This window comes from Eptesicus fuscus, chromosome 7, assembly GCF_027574615.1.
Source record: "Eptesicus fuscus isolate TK198812 chromosome 7, DD_ASM_mEF_20220401, whole genome shotgun sequence".
In the NCBI taxonomy this organism is placed as follows: Eukaryota; Metazoa; Chordata; class Mammalia; order Chiroptera; family Vespertilionidae; genus Eptesicus; species Eptesicus fuscus.
This window is the reverse complement of record NC_072479.1, coordinates 6,079,192-6,095,697: the sequence shown is the minus strand read 5'-3', so window position 1 is coordinate 6,095,697 and position 16,506 is coordinate 6,079,192. Positions and strand designations below refer to the sequence as shown.

Here is a 16,506-nt window from a genome sequence, read left to right as displayed (position 1 = left end):
CAGTGCCCACAGCAAGCTAACCTACTGGTCCAGCATCTTCCCCCTGGTGTTCAGTGCGCATCATAGTGACTGGTCCAGCTATGGAACTCCCAGTTGAGGGGACAATTTGCATATTAGGCTTTTATGATATAGGACTAGAGGCCCGTTGCAGGAAGATTCCTGTAAGAATAGGGCTTCCTCGGACGTATTCCTGCAAGAATATGGCTTCCTGTGGCCATATTCTTGGATATGAATATGGAGTGAAGCAAAAAAGGGAGCGAAGCCTGCCAAGGCAGATTTCGCTCTCTTCTCCGCAGCCTCGCTCCCTCCTGTCTCCACCACCTCACTCCCTCCCTTTGCTGCCGCTTCGCTCCCTTCTGCAGCACTTGGCTTCCTTCTACGCTGTCTTCAGTCTTTGCTCCATGCCTGTGTATGCAAATTAACCACCATCTTTGTTGGGTTAATTTGAATACTCCCTCCTGATTGGCTGGTGGGCATAGCAGAGGGATGGTCAATTTGCATGTTTCTCTTTTATTAGTGTAGAGTAGCAAGTGAAGCTGGGGGAGAGTAAGAGATAGTCAAGGGGCCTTGGATGGCTAGCTCAGTTGGTTAGCGGGATGTCCTGATACACTAAGGTTTTGGGTTTGAGTCCCAGTAATGGTACATACAAGAAACAACCAACCAATGCAGAAATAAGTAGAACAACAAAGCCTTGGCCGATTTTTCTCAATGGTTAAGCAGTGGTTCTCAACCTTTCTAATGCCGTGACCCTTTAATACAGTTCCTCATGTTGTGGTGACCCTCAACCATAAAATTATTTTTGTTGCTACTTCATAACTGTAATTTTTCTACTATTAATGAATCGTAATGTAAATATCTGTGTTTTCCGATGGTCTTGGGCTCTACAGCAGCAGTTCTCAACCTGTGGGTCGCGACCACTGGATTAGAGCATCTGCCTATGAACCGAAGGGTCTCAGGTTTTATTCTGGTCAAGGGCACATACCTTGTACCTCAGTAGCAGGCTGGATCCCGGGCTCCAGTTGTTTGGGGTAAATGCAGGAGGCAAACAGTTGATGTTTTCTCTCTCTCTCTCTCCCTTCCAGTCTCTCTATAAAAATCAATGGGAAAATATCTTAGGGTGAGGATTAACAACAACAACAATTTTAAAAATCCTATCAAATAAAAAAAGCCATTGTTTATCTTAATATAAGAAAATCTATTTAGGAAATGAATTTTGTGTGACATTCAATTTATTGAAGTATATATTAACACTAGAGGCCCGGTGCACGAAATTTGTGCACGGGGGTGTGTCCCTCAGCCCAGCCTTCACCCTCTCCAATCTGCGACACCTCAAGGATGTCCTACTGTCCATTTAGGCCCAGTCCTGGTAGGATCGGGCCTAAACGGGCAGTCAGACATCCCTCTCACAATCCAGGACTTCTGGCTCCCAACTGCTCGCCTGCCTGCCTTCCTGATTGCCCCTAACCGCTTCTGCCTGCTGGCCTGATCACCTCTAACCACTCCCCTGCCAGCCTGATTGATGCATAACTGCTCCCTGCCAGCCTGATTGCCTCTAACTTCCCTCCCCTGAAGGCCTGGTCACCCCTAACTGCCCTCCCCTGCAGGCCTGCTCCCCCTCAACTGCTCTCCCCTGCAGGCCTGGGTCCCCCGCAACTGCCCTTCCCTGCAGGCCCAGTCACCCCCAACTTCCCTCCTCTGCCAACCTGGTCACCCCTAAGTGCCCTCCCCTGCAAGCTTGATCCCTCCCAACTGCCCTCCTCTGCTGGCCATCTTGTGGTGGCCATCTTGTGTCCACATGGGGGCAGCTATCTTTGACCACATGGGGCAGCCATCTTGTGTGTTGGAGTGATGGTCAATTTGTATACTACTTTTTTATTAGATAGGATTATTAGATAGGATAGAGGCCTGGTGCACGGGTGGGGGCTGGCTGGTTTGCCCTGAAGGGTGTCCCGGATCAGGGTGGGGGTTCCCTTGGGGCATGGGGCCGCCTGGGCGAGGGGCCTGTGGTGGTTTGCAGGCTGGCTACGCCCCCTGGCAACCCAAGCAGAGGCCCTGGTATATGGGATTTATTTATCTTCTATAATTGAAACTTTGTAGCCTTGAGTGGAAGCCAGGGCAGGCCAGGGTGGGTGGGAAGCTTGGCTTCCTCTATCACCAGGGGCAACCCAAGCCTCCTGCTTGCTTCAGCTCCGTGGCTGCCACCTTATTTGTTGGGTTAATTTGCATACTTGCTCCTGATTGGCTGGGGGCGTGGCTTGTGGGCATAGCAGAGGTATGGTCAATTTGCATGTTTCTCTTTTATTAGATATGACAAATGAAGACTTTCTTTTATTTTATTTTTTTAAATTTCTTTTTGATTAAGGTGTCACATATTTGTCCTCATCCCCCCATTACCATCCCCCACCCCTCCCCACGGATGCCCCCATCCCCCCTGTTGTCCTTAACCATTGGTTAGGCTTGTATGCATGCACACAAGTCCTTTGGTTGATCTCTCCCCGCTACCCCCACCCTCCACTACCCTCCCTCTGAGGCCTGACAGTCAGATCGATGCCTCCTTGTTTCTGGGTCTGTTCTTGTTCATCAGTCTATGTTGTTCATCATTTCCCCTAGATGAGTGAGATGTGTTACTAGAAATATACTTATAAGAACCGAATGTGAGATGAGCAATAATAGTTATGCTGACAGGCAAATGAATCAGTCTGTAGTAAGTTTCTTTCTGGACCAACAGTTCTTTTGAGACCCAATTTCAATGTCCACCAGTTCCTTATGTGTACATGTTGGCACTGACTTTTCAGCTCTAGATGGTGGACAAATGCTGGTAATGCAGGTCCGACTCCCTCTGGTTTGGTCTCGCCCGGACCCAGGGGCACGGCTTCACCTGGACTCGGGCGCGCGGCCTCACCTGGACCTGGGACCCAGCATCACCCGGATCCAGGGGCGCATGGCCTAACCCGGACCCGGGATCCAGCTTCACCCGGACCCGGGACCCAGCCTCACCCGGATCCCGGGGCGCATGGCCTCACCCGGACCGGGGATTAAGAGTTTCTTTTTAAAAAATCTTTATTGTTGAAAGTATTACAGATGTCCCCATTGATCCCCTCCACCTCCCACTGACACTCCCCAGGTCTTCACCACACTATTGTCTGTGTACATGGGTTATGCATATATGCATATCAATTCTTTGGTTAATCTCTCCTCACCCACCCGCCCACCCCTGCCTTCCCCCTGAGATTTGTCAGTCTGTTCCATGTTTCAGTCTCTGGATCTATTTTGTTCATCTGTTGTCCTAAAATTTCAACATTCTCTGATAATCGCCATTATCAGGGAAAAGATATTCATCTTTGAAGACTATCATCAATTTTTCATCTTTGAAGACTATCAAATTCCAGAGAATGGTGAGCAAGGCAGTACTTCAGAAAAAACATGACATGTGGCAACTTACCCTAACAATTTAAAGTTTCTGACAGCCCTTTAAATTATATCTACAGAGCTTTTCTCTACCAACTTAACTTACCTCTGGCTTTGCATTTATTAGGTGCTTAACACAAGAAGGATGACTAGAATTTATAACAGTTATGAAAATGTTGGAATTACGTTTTGTTGCTTCATTTATTTCCAACCAATAATTGAGGGCTGGTAATAAAATATTGGTGACATTAGCAATGTCCATGAAATATAGCAGTGTATACAAGAAACCTAGAACTCTCATCAATCTATGGACATGCTTTTGTCTTAGATGATTTGCATCTGTTAGCTCAATAAACTTGTCTTTATCCTAAGTACTCAGAAGTAATCAAATGGGGCTCAATCTGTTTTTTACTTAAATGGTGTTACCTGTGTTTCAAGACATGATCATATATATGGTGTTTGATCAACTTCCATTAAATCCCACTCCGCCGCTAGGGGGAGACGCAGGCGGCGGCGGCACCCGGAGACTCGCAGCGGGTCAGGCTCCAGGGGCGCCCCCAGGGCCTCCATCTTGGCCTTTGGGGTGGGACGGTGTCTGGGTCTCCTTGCCGTCTCCAGTCCCTGGGCCCCACGCGGACGCCGGGAGCAGGCTGTCCCTTGGCCGAATGGCGGATCGCAGCGGGGTCTGCAGGGGACGCGTCGCCCAGCCCCACAGACCCGGTTCCGAGTGGTCCCGACAAGATGGAGGACGCCGTCTCCTCCCGCAGCCATGACGGGCGGCGGCGGTGCTCCTCACGGGATGAGGCGCGGGTGGACGTGCGTCCGCCCCAGATCGCTCGGGGACGCCTTCGCCCGCCGCCCGACCCGTGGCCCGGGCTACCCCAGCCCATGGGCCCGCCCGGCGCCTCCAGCCTCCCGGACTCGGACAGGAGGGCGTGCGGGACATCGAGGCAGCGTCCCTTCCCGGGCGAAATGCTGGAACCGCCGCGGCGGGCTGGGCGCCCCGGCCCGAACGAGGGAAGCGGTCCGGCCTCAGTGTCTCGGACTCTCCGGACACAGCCCCTTCCCGCCCATAGTCCAGGGATCCAGCTCTTGGCCGGGAGGCGGCCAAACAGGTCGGGTGACTGGCCCGACCGTCCAGGTGGGGGCGGGGGAGGGAGGGAGGAGGTGGCCCGGCCGGCAGGCGGGGGAGCGAAGGCCGAGGGTGGGACCGGTGCATGATGGACAGCCTCACGGGCCATCCCTTATAGGCATTCCTGAAGGAAGGCAGATGTAGCCAATGGGCGCGCCCCCGGCCGGACCTCCACTGCAGCCATTGGGAGCTTGGGAGGCGGGGCCCGCCCCGGCTTGGCCGCGCCGTCGCCGCCTCCCGCTCGCAGCGCTAAACCCGGGACTGCCTGGAGTGGGCTAGTGCGTGTGGCCCGGGGGAGTGGGTCGGGGAGGGGAGCTTCGTTCCGGGGAGCCACCAGCCAGAACCGGTGAGGCTCATCTCCGCGGTCTTTGCATTCCTGGCCCGCCGACAGCCTCCAGAGGTTGAGATGGGCGCGGGAGGCCTCCAGAGCCTCTCGCCGGCCCGTGACTAACCCCTGCGGCGCGGCTGCTGTCGCCTCTGCGCGTCGGGCCCGGGACTAGTCGGTTCCCGTGCGGCCTGAGGGCTGCGGGCTCGCGGGCGAGGCCAGGGGGACCGGGTGATCACGGACGCTGGGCGGGGACGCCGCGGGCATTTTCCTTTCAGTCGGGGGAGCGGTAGGGGAGGGGCGCCGGGTCCTCCCTGTCCCTGGGCTGCGCCAGAGCCTGGGGTCCCCAATTTTGTGGGCGAAGTTCCGCGTCCGCTCCGGGGCCTGCGCTCCCCTTCAGGTCTTAATGGGGCGCCTTCTCGTGGCGGACGGGTCGCAAGTCTGGGACCCGGGGCAAACGCTCGGGACCAACGTGGGAGCTTTCAGCTCTGTGGCGACGACGTCTACAGCTCCTACCTTGGCGCCCGGCGTGGTGCGGTGGGTCCATCTGGGAGGCAGTGCCATTCTGCCATTTCCCTTGCTGGCGTCAAAGCGGCGTTTGCCCCGCTCCCATCCTTATGCTGGCCGGGTGCCCCCGCCCCCATTCTGTACTTGGAGGGAACAGACTCAGCTCTGTCTGGTGGTGCGACACCAGTTTTTAAATTCTGGTTCCCCTGCTTCATTGGGGGATGGGGAGGGCAAAAGAGCCCTGAACGCCTTTATTCTGTGTCCCTCGGCAGGGTAGGAATTGTACAGCGTCCAGGTTGGCTGTAACTAAACCGTTTTTCATCTTTTCTCATTCTAGGACCAGGAATTACTTTCTGGCCAATCTGGGGACGCTTTGGCAGAGATTAAGAAGGAAAATATCCCCCTTAAGAGTAATTTAACTCTGCTTTTCTGTTTCATACATTGAGTGCAATAGTACAATGTTGTTCTTATCTTTGTTATCTTGAAGGCAAAAAGCTAATTGCTTGGATGGACCCTGTCACCAGAGCCCTGCCAGGCAAACACCTGGGAAAGTGCTGGGAATGGGTGCTATTGATACTTAATACCACTGATATTCTCTAAAGTTCCAAAATAGGACTTAAAGGTAGTTCTATTTTACAGGCTTTGCATTTAATATTTTTTCTTTCCAATGAATACAAAAATTTTTTTGTTTACTGTTGGATTAACAAAAATCTGACTCTCCTGTTTTGTTTTAAAGTTCATATAAAGAGTATTTTTTTGTATGTGTCTGTCTTACATTTGAGGAAAGTTTACTTTTATGTACCCTTCCGGTCCCCAATCAGCATCACATCAGGAGGTAGATAGTCTAGTTGTCATAATACATAGTTCCGAGATCAACCACTGAATTGATAGTGACCAGTGACCACCAGATCCTTCCATTATGAAGTGAATATTTTTTCCTTGTTATCAGAAAGTAATCTACTTGGTGTTCACTTTTAAAAAAAATTTTTTTATTGATTTCAGAGAGGGGGAGTGGGAAGGGAAGGGAAAGGAAAGGCACAGGTGTACTCCCAGGAGGTAAAATGCCTTTTTGCAACTTTTAAAAAGCACATTAAAAAAAACTATGACACCAAAATGTACATTTAAAGATGATTAAAATGGCAAGTTTTGTATATACTCTAGAGGCCTGGTGCACAGAATTGTGCACTGGTGGGGGGCATGGCTTGTGGGGATCAGCCCACTGTGGGAATGCTGCTCATCCTGGTCAGCCAAGCGCATTGACCACCAGGGGGCAGCTCCTGCATTGAGTGTCTGCCCCCTGGTTGGTCAGTGCACATCATAGCGACTGGTCACCTGGTCGTTCTGGTTGTTCTGCTGTTCGTTCGATGGGCTTTTATTATATAGGATTTATATATAATTGTTATGTACCTTTTTTAGAAATAATGCTGTTGCATACTTAATAGACTACTATAGAGTGAAAGCATAACTTTTATTTGCATTGGGAAACGAAAACGTGTATCACTCTTTATTATGATATTTGCTTTATTGCAGTGGTGTGGAACTGAACCCTCAGTATCTCCAAGGCATGCATATTAAAAAAAACTATGAACCCTAACTAGTTTGACTCAGTGGATAGAGCGTCAGCCTGCAGACTCAAGGGTCCCAGGTTCGATTCCGGTCAAGAGCATGTACCTTGGTTGCAGGCACATCCCCAGTAGGAGGTGTGCAGGAGGCAGCTGATCGATGTTTCTCTCTCATCGATGTTTCTAACTCTCTCTCTTTTTTTTAATAAATCTTTATTGTTCAGATTCTTACAGTTGTTCCTCTTTTTTCCCCTCATAGCTCTCCTCCACCTGGTTCCCACCCCACCCTCTGCCCTTGCCACCCCCCCCCCCCACTGTCCTCATCCATAGGTGTACGATTTTTGTCCAATCTCTTCCCACACCCCTCACACCCCTTTCCCCCCAAGAATTGTCAGTCCACTCCCTTTCTATGCCCTTGAATCTATTATATTCACCAGTTTATTCTGTTCCTCAGATTTTTAATTCACTTGATTTTTAAATTCACTTGTTGATAGATATGTATTTGTTGTTCATAATTTTTATCTTTACCTTTTTCTTATTCTTCCTCTTCTTAAAGAATACCTTTCAGCATTTCATATAATACTGGTTTGGTGTTGATGAACTCCTTTAGCTTTTTCTTATCTGTGAAACTCTTTATCTGACCTTCAATTCTGAATGTTAGCTTTTCTGGGTAGAATAATCTTGGTTGTAGGTTCTTGCTATTCATAACTTTGAATATTTCTTGCCACTCCCATCTGGCCTGCATAGTTTCAGTTGAGAAATCAGCTGACAGTTGTATGGGTGCTCCCCTGTAGGTAACTGTTTTTCTCTTGCTACTTTTTTTTTTTTTTAATATACCTTATTGATTTTTTACAGAGAGCAAGGGAGAGGGATAGAGAGCCAGAAACACTGTCGAGAGAGAAACATCGATCAGCTGCCTTCTGCATGCCCCCCATTGGGGATTTGCCTGCAACCAAGGTACATGCCCTGGACCAGAATCGAACCTGGGACCCTTCAGTCCACAGGCCGAGGTTCTATCCACTGAGCCAAACTGGTTAGGGCTCTCTTGCTGCTTTTAATATTCTCTTTTTGTCTTTTGCCCTTGGCATTTTAATTATGATTTGTCTTGGTGTGGTCCTCTTTGGGTTCCTTTTGTTTGGGTTCTCAGCGCTTCCTGGACTTGTAAATCTATTTCTTTCACCAGGTGGGGGAAGTTTTCTGTCATTATTTCTTCAAATAGGTTTTCAGTATCTTGCTCTCTCTCTTCTTCTGGCACCCCCATAATTCAGATGTTGGTAGTTGTCCCAGAGGCTCCTTACACTATCTTCATATTTTGGTATTCTATTTTCTTTTTGCTTTTCCGGTTGGGTGTTTTTTGCTTCTTTGTATTACATATCTTTGACTTGATTCTTGCAATTCTCTAGTCTGCTGTTGGATCTCTGTATATTATTTTTTATTTCAGTCAGTGTATACTTAATTTCTAGTTGGTCCCTTTTCATATCCTCGAGGGTCTCACTAAATTTATTGGACTTTTCTAGAAGATTCTTGTGTAACCTTATAACTGTGGTTTTGAACTCTATGTCCCATCATTTGCTTTCCTCCATTTCTTTTCATTTGTGACCTGTTTCTTTGTCTCCACATTTTGGCTGCTTCCCTGAGTTGATAGAGTGGCTTTGTGTGCTAGGTGTCCTATAGGGCCCAGTGGCTCAGCCTCCCCAGTTACCTGATGTGGACACTCTTGGTGCATTCCTTTGGGGGTTGTGTGCACAGTCTTGTTGTAGTTAAGCCTTGATTGTTGTTGGTATCACTGGGAGGAATTGACTACCAGGCCAACTGGCTGTGAGGATCAGTTGTGTCTACGATGGGAGAACTTCTGTGCTGGAGACACCCTTATGAGGCAAGACTTGCTTCAGTGGGGCTTTGGTGCTCACTGAGTCTGCCCCCTGAGTGTGTCCCTTATGGATCTGAGGAGTTGTAATCTGGATGGTCCCACTCTGACTACTGGGTACACTGGCTCTTGGATCTCCAAGGAGGTGCTAATTTAGCCTCTGCCTGAGGCCACCCAGCAGGAGCTATGGAGAGATCTGCAGATTCCTCTTCTTTGTTTGGCTTTTGGAGGTGCCCATATGAGGCTCAGCTATTAGGGAATGCAAGCTGCTGTGGGGCCTTGCGCCTTCTTTTGGATGTTCTGGGTCTCTCTGACTCAGCTCCAGTTTGTTAGGTAAGTTTACATTACAAAGGACCAGGCTATTCATATGCAAAAGCCTCTGCACACAGCTTGGATGGGGTGGAGTCTCAGGGCGGAGCAAACAGCAATGGCTTCCCGTCAGCCCTGCCCTAAGAGGCACCCGGGTCTCAATGTCCCTTGGTCATTGCTGCAAGCACCTCTGAGAGAAAGCCGCCCTCGAGTTCCGCCCGCTGCCAGACAGTCCAGTTTCTCCCCGTATGAGTCTGGGTCCCCAGAGTCTCACCCGGAACTGGAGTTCAGAGCAGTCGGGAGCTTGTGTCTCCCTCCTGATTGAAAAAGCCAGTCGTGTTCTCAGTTGCCAGCCCTCTCTGCCTGTGCTCCTCCTTACCTCTGCACTTTACTTCCGCAGCTCCTCTGAGGCTCAGTGTGCTTTTCTCTTTCCTTCTAGTTATAGAATTTCCACTCAACCAGCCTTCCTGTGGTTCTGGATGATGTCTGTGTTGTCTTTTAGTTGTAGTTTTGAAGTTGTAGTGCGAGGCAGCAAGTTCAGGTGTTTTCCTATGCCGCCATCTTGGTTTCTCCGATGTTTCTAACTCTCTATCCCTCGCCCTTCCTCTCTGTAAAAAATCAATAAAATATATTTTAAAAAAAATAAAATAAAAACAACTATGAAATGAGATGTTACTAAAAGTAACCAAGTACAATTGGGCTAAGTACCCTTATATATCATCCTTGTGTTAGCTTTTATCTTTAGCCCCAAGTAGACATCCTGTTAACTTTATCCGTTACTAGAGATTTGCATTTGAGTCCTGCTTTAGTTTTTCCTTTTTGTATAGTTGTTGTATAATTTTGTATCAACCTTCTCTGTGTAGATTTTCCTTTGATTTTACATTAATTTTCATTGTATCATATAAAACTAAATTTAATTAAACAAATAATTTGTAGATGAATGAGATACCACAAGTTATGAAAATGTTTAAGATTAATTAGACAATTGTTGAAATCCTAAGATATCGACCAAGGATTTATCTAAATACTGTCTCATGCACAATGATTTAACATTGTTTGCAGTCTTTCAGATGGTCCAGGCATGTTCAATTATTTCAATAAAAACCTTGGAGTCATATATTATCCCCATTTAGTTTACAGTTTAGAAAACTAAAACTCAGTAGCACAGAGCTAATTATTAAATCCATAATGTTTTCTCTGTTTTTGAATAATATTATAGAAATAGTAGAAACTTTTATGTAGCCTTGTTTATGGAATTAAGAAACTGTTAGATGGTTAAATTAAATACACAATGGCTTTTAGTAGTGGTGAACTTTTTTATAATGTGGGATTTTGAAAACAGGTGAATACTGCCCTAACCGGTTTGGCTCAGTGGATAGAGCAGGGGTCCCAGGTTAGATTCTGGTCAAGGGCATGTACCTTGGTTGCGGGCACATCCCCAGTAGGGAGTGTGCAGGAGGCAGCTGATTGATGTTTCTCCCTCATCGATGTTTCTTTTTTTTTTTTTTTTTTTATTGATTTTTTACAGAGAGGAAGGTAGAGGGATAGAAAGCTAGAAACATCGATGAGAGAGAAACATCGACCAGCTGCCTCCTGCACACCCCCTACCGGGGATGTGCCCGCAACCAAGGTACATGCCCTTGACCGGAATCGAACCTGGGACCTTTCAGTCTGCAGGCCGACGCTCTATCCACTGAGCCAAACCGGTTTTGGCTCATCGATGTTTCTAACTCTCTCTCCCTCTCCCTTCCTCTCTGTAAAAAATCAATAAAACATTTTTTTTAAAAAAGAAAGAAAGAAAATAGGTGAATACTTAAACTTTTTTCTTTTTTTAAAAATATATTTTTATTGATTTCAGAGAGGAAGGGAGAGGGGAGAGAGAGATGGAAACATCAATGATGAAAGAGGATCATTGATCAGCTGCCTCCTGCACACCCCCTACTGGGGATCGAGCTGGCAACCCCGGGCATGTGCCCTTGACTAGAATTGAACCTGGGACTCCAGTCCACAGGCTGACGCTCTATCCACTGAGCCAAACCAGCTAGGGCTTAAACTTTTTTCAGAGGTAGGTGACTGCAGTGAGCTGAACATACAGAAAGAATGCTCTTTGTATTTTCTTTGAGAAGATTGAGGTAGGTCCTAGCACATAGCAGCCACAAGAGTCTACTATGCAGTTGACTATAGATTTTTTCCAAAAATTGTTCTTTTTTGTTTTACATTTATTCAAATGAAGAAAGGACTGAGAGAGTTTGTATATAACGGTTTTTATACTTCATAATTCAGGTGAGGCTAAATTATTGCCTCTTGCCTTTGAAAATCAACCACATACTAAGTTTACTGAAGGAGTGTTGACCATGATCCCAATTTTTGTGTTTATTTTGTAACCCTTCTATACTGGTCTCTTAGATTCATTATTTCTGCATCTTTGATATAGACTTATTTGAATGTTGACTCTTTGAAAATGAACTAGTTCATGCCAAAACCGGTTTGGCTCAGTGGATAGAGCGTCGGCCTGCGGACTGAAGGGTCCCAGGTTCGATTCCAGTCAAGGGCATATACCTTGGTTGCGGGCACATCCCCGGTGGGGGGGGGTGTAGGAGGCAGCTGGTCGATGTTTCTCTCTCATCGATGTTTCTAGCTCTCTATTCCTCTCCCTTCCTCTCTGTGAAAAATCAATAAAATATATATTTTTAAAAAGCACCCTATGCAAAAAAGAAAAAAGAAAATGAACTAGTTCATTGTAATAAAAGAAGTGATTTAAAAAAATTGTTTTATATATTAATTGCATATAATGTAGTGGTTGTGAGATAGATTCTGGAGTCAGATTTCTTGGATTTGAATCCTGACTCTATCCTTCCCAGCATTAGAGACTTGGACAGGCCATGCGGATTCCTTGTCTTCTGAGTCTTAAGTTTCCTATTGGGTAAAGTGGGGGAAAAGAATAGTTCCTACCTCATGTAAGCATTAACTAAATATATTATTATCAATTAAATTACTTGGGAAAATTTTAGAATAGAAATGTTACTTAACATATTTCAATATGAGATGTTTAAAATGGAATAAAGTGAGTTTTTTAAAACATTCAACCCCCATACAGTTCCCACCTCCTTCACTCTTGAGTTTCTAGCTAAGAAAATTGAGGCCAGCATGGATAAACTTACCTTAGTTTTCCACCTATCATTTCTACACTAATATACATTCCAGTTATGCCTACTTTTTTCCCTCTGGCCTTTGAAATAGAGGTGATTTCTATTCAAGATCAATTTCACTCCCACCTGTGCACATATCCACATCTCACTTGCAAGAGCCTCACTTTATTGATTATTCACTTCTCCAGATTTTTTTTTTTTTTTTTTAATCCTCACCTGAGAAGTGAGGGTATTTTTTCTCTTTTTTTTAAGAGGATATTTTTCCCATTGACTTTTGGAGCGGGTAGAAGGGTGGGGAGAGGAGGAGAAAGAGAAAACCATTGAGATAAGAGAGACACATTGGTTGTTTGCCACCTACTGGCGCCCAGACGGGACCTGAGATCGAACTTAGGACATTTTGGTCCACTGGTCCACTGAGCAAAACCAGCTAAGGCCAGATTCTTTCCTTTGTCATACCCAAGTGCGTAGTAGGTACAAAGAAGTGTTTGTTGAATATAACAGAGTGGTTAAGAATTTGGAGTCTGGAATTAGAAGCCTGAGTTTAAGTCCTATTTGGGTTTATCCAGAACAATTTAGTTAGCTTCTCTTTCCTGATCTGTAAAATTGATTAAATTATGCCTAGGTCATGGCGTTTCTAGAATTTTACATAGAAAACACAGCATGATGTTTGAAGATTACTGCACAAAATGGCAAAAGTGACTCAGAAAGATTTCATCATATAGTTATATTGGAAGAGAATTTGAAAAATGACAAAAGACTAGGTTAATAGGGATTGGACAATGACAGTCTTTTTTTTTTTTTTTGACAGTCATTTTAATAGATAGTATATGTAGTATGTTGATTATATTTGGAGTGTGGATTATTAGTACTTGATAAATTATTTTATTACTGTTTTCTGTGTTTTTTTGTTTGTTTTTTTTTATTTCAGAGAGGAATGAAGAGAGAGAGAGAAACATCAATGATGAGAGAGAATCATTGATCAACTGCCTCCTGCATGCCCTACACTGGGAATCAAGCCTGCAACCCAGGCATGTACCCTGAACAGGAATTGAATGGTGACCTCGTGGTTCATAGGGTGACGTTCAACCATTGAGTCACGTTGGACAGGCGTTACTGTTTTTTATTTCAAAGGAAGACAGGTATTTTTTTTTCCCTATAAAGGGTGAGTAGGTAATTGAGTACAGTAGGTCCTCAAAAGCTATTTCATTATAACATTGATGAGATGCTGTAGGAACCAGCTATTGTTTATATCCTATGGTTATATCAATTAGACTATGGTAAAATTGGTTTCCTTAAATGTTTTGCTTAAGGTAACAGAACCTATGGATGCTAAATAAGGATTACTGTTAGTTGAGTAGATGTTCTTTTAAGATTTGACTTTGGTTGTTGGTCACACAGTACAATATACAGATCTTGTAGCATACAAACTCACACCTGAAACCTGTATGATCATGTTAACCAATGTCACTCCAATAAATTTAATTAAAAACTAAACATTTTTTAGGGACTACTAAAAATTGTATAAATTTTATCGAACTCTGAAGAAGTAAGCATTAATGGAAGAGGATAAACAGAATAGGTGACCAATTTTTTCCCTAAATGTTAGATAAAAATCACATAAAGAATAGAATTTAAAATTTCATTTGTGCTAGTTCTTGCAATAATCATAATGTACTATAACTTTTTTTTTTCTTTCTCTGTCTCTTACAGGTTTTTTTGTCATGGACACAGGTTCAGTGGGAGGATTAGACTTGACTGAACAGACTTCTGTGTTATTAGGGAGCAAAGCCATGGCAACTAGTTTCACGGACGTAGGAAATTCATTTGGTCATCCAACTAGTACTTTAGTTAATAGATCTAGAAACTCATCGGTGGAAGATGATGATGATGATGTTGTATTTATTGAATCTATACAACCTCCTTCAACTTTTTCAGCAATAGTTGATCCAAGAGATTTTATATTTGCTTCATCAAGAAATGAAAAGCTACAAGGAAATGATTCCCTAATTCCTTCCTCAAGAGATTTGGCTTCTCAAAAGGGATATATAAGTGAGACTATTATTATTGAGGATGAAGAGGACATAGAAACAAATGGAGGAAAAAAGAAAAATTCTTTCAGTTTTATTGAATGGGGACTTCGAGGAACTAAAAACAGAACCAAAGATGTGGATTTCTCCACTTCCAGTCTTTCAAGAAGAAAGGTAAATGTAGGAATGGGTAATAGTGTTATCACTACAGAATCGACTCTGAAATTCAGATTGCTAGTGTTACAACCTTAGAAACAGGTATAAGCTCTCTGAATGATGGGCAAGATATGAACTTAATGATTACACTTATAGCATCACTATAGAATACCAACTTGGGAGATATCGCTAAAGGACTTCAGCCAAGTAATTTTGGTGTTAATATACAAACATACACCCCATCTTTAACTTCACAGACCAAGACTGCTGTAGGACCTTTTAATCCTGGTAGGATGAATGTGGCAGGAGATGAATTTCAGAAAGGAGGATTTGCGACTCATCATAGTCCTGGTAAGCCATGAGTGATGTACCCCAAGTAAAAAAACTGTTGGCTGTTATTTTTGCAACCCATTTCATTTATGTTCTATATGTTAAATATTTTCTTTCTCTTGACTTTCAGGTTAAGATAGCATATTTTATTTAACAAAACTGTGCAGTCTACTTGGTCTGTGAATTTTCATAAATTTAATCTATTTTACCTATTGTAGTTTACATCTAAAGTGGTTTAATTGAAAACCTCCATAACTATTACCATTGACCTTGTTTACTAGTGTTTATTTTAATGTAAAAAATCATAGAATAAAAAGATGTGTTAGCCAGCTTGGCTTAGTGGATAGAGCATCAGCCCGCAGACTGAAAGGTCTTGTTGGGTTTGATTCTGGTCAAGGACATGTACCTAGATTGCAAGCTCCATCCCTGGCCTGTGCAGGAGGCAACCAAATGATGTGTCCCTCTCACATTGATGGTTCTCTCTCTCTCTTCCTCCCTCGCCCTCCCTTCCACTCTCTCTAAAAATCAGTGGAAAATATCTTCAGGTGAAGATTAACAACAACAACAAAAAGATGTGTTGAACTGAAAGGGAATATAATGTAATATTATGTAGTAATTGAATTTTGTGTGAGTTATAATTATGTAACTTGAAATTTCAATTTTTTCTTAAGTGGTGTTTATTTTGGGACTGCTTGTCTCTGATTTTCATTTTTAAATCATCATTTAATTGCTTAATTTTAAAGGTTTCTTGCTTTAATTAAGAGACCTATACTTTTTTTAAAAGTCTTGTTCTGAAAAAATTAAGATATAATGATAGTTATTTAAAACTTAGCAAATCTTTTTTGTGGCTTTTTCATGACGTGGGGTTTTTCTTTTTCAAATATATTTTTATTGATGTCAGAGAGGAAGGGAGAGAGAGATAGATACCAGTAATGAGAGAGAATCATTGATCAGCTGCCTCCCGCACTAGGAATTGAGCCCGCAATCTGGGCATGTGCACTGACCAGGAATCAAATCATAGCCTCCTTGTTCATAGGTTGAAGCTCACCCACTGATATTTGAGTGTTGATTTTGTTATCTGCTACGTTGCCGAATTCATTTATTAAATCTAATAGTTTTTTGGTGGAGTCTTTATGGTTTTCTATGTACAATATCATGTCATCAGCAAATAATAATAGTTTTACTTTTCCTTTCCAATGTGGATGCCTTTTATTTCTTCTTGTCTGATCACCTTGACTAGGATTTCCAGTACTATCTTGTAAAGGAGATGTGAAAACGGACATGCCGGTCTTATTCCTGTTCTTAGGGGAAATAGTTTTAGTTTTTGCCCATTGACTATGATGTTTGCTGTAGGTTTGTCATATATGGACTTTATCATGTTGAGATATACTCCCTCTATTCCTACTTTGCTGAGATATTTTATTTTTAAAAGGGTGTTTGATTTTGTCAAAAGCTTTTTCTGTGTCTATTGATATGATCATGTGACTTTTGTCTTTCAGTTTGTTTATGTGATGTATCACATTTATTAATTTGCGAATATTGTACCAGCCTTGCAGACTTGGAAGAAATCCCATTTGGTCATGTTGTATGATCTTTTTAATATACTAGAAGCCCAGTGCACGAAATTTGTGCACGGCGGGGGGTTGTCCCTCAGCCCAGCCTGTACCCTCTCCAATCTGGGACTTCTGGAGGGATGTCCGACTGCCCGTTTAGGCCCGATCCTGATGGGATCGG

At 44.1% G+C, this 16,506-nt stretch overlaps 1 protein-coding gene across 2 annotated transcripts in view; it reads left to right on the top strand.

Moving 5' to 3' along the window:
* The first annotated feature begins 4,867 nt into the window (after nucleotides 1–4,867).
* Nucleotides 4,868–16,506, top strand: part of ZMYM5 (zinc finger MYM-type containing 5) — a 51,091-nt gene continuing 39,452 nt past the window's right edge. The window contains exons 1-4 of one of the 2 annotated variants that reach the window (XM_054718719.1): nucleotides 5,199–5,402; nucleotides 5,710–5,782; nucleotides 13,970–14,460; nucleotides 14,700–14,793. In XM_054718719.1, coding sequence (XP_054574694.1) covers nucleotides 13,981–14,460; nucleotides 14,700–14,793 — 574 coding nt within the window. In that variant the 5' untranslated portion in view covers nucleotides 5,199–5,402; nucleotides 5,710–5,782; nucleotides 13,970–13,980. Of the gene's footprint in view, nucleotides 4,887–5,198; nucleotides 5,403–5,709; nucleotides 5,783–13,969; nucleotides 14,461–14,699; nucleotides 14,794–16,506 lie in introns of those variants that run through there. The other variant, XM_054718718.1, reaches the window with a different exon arrangement.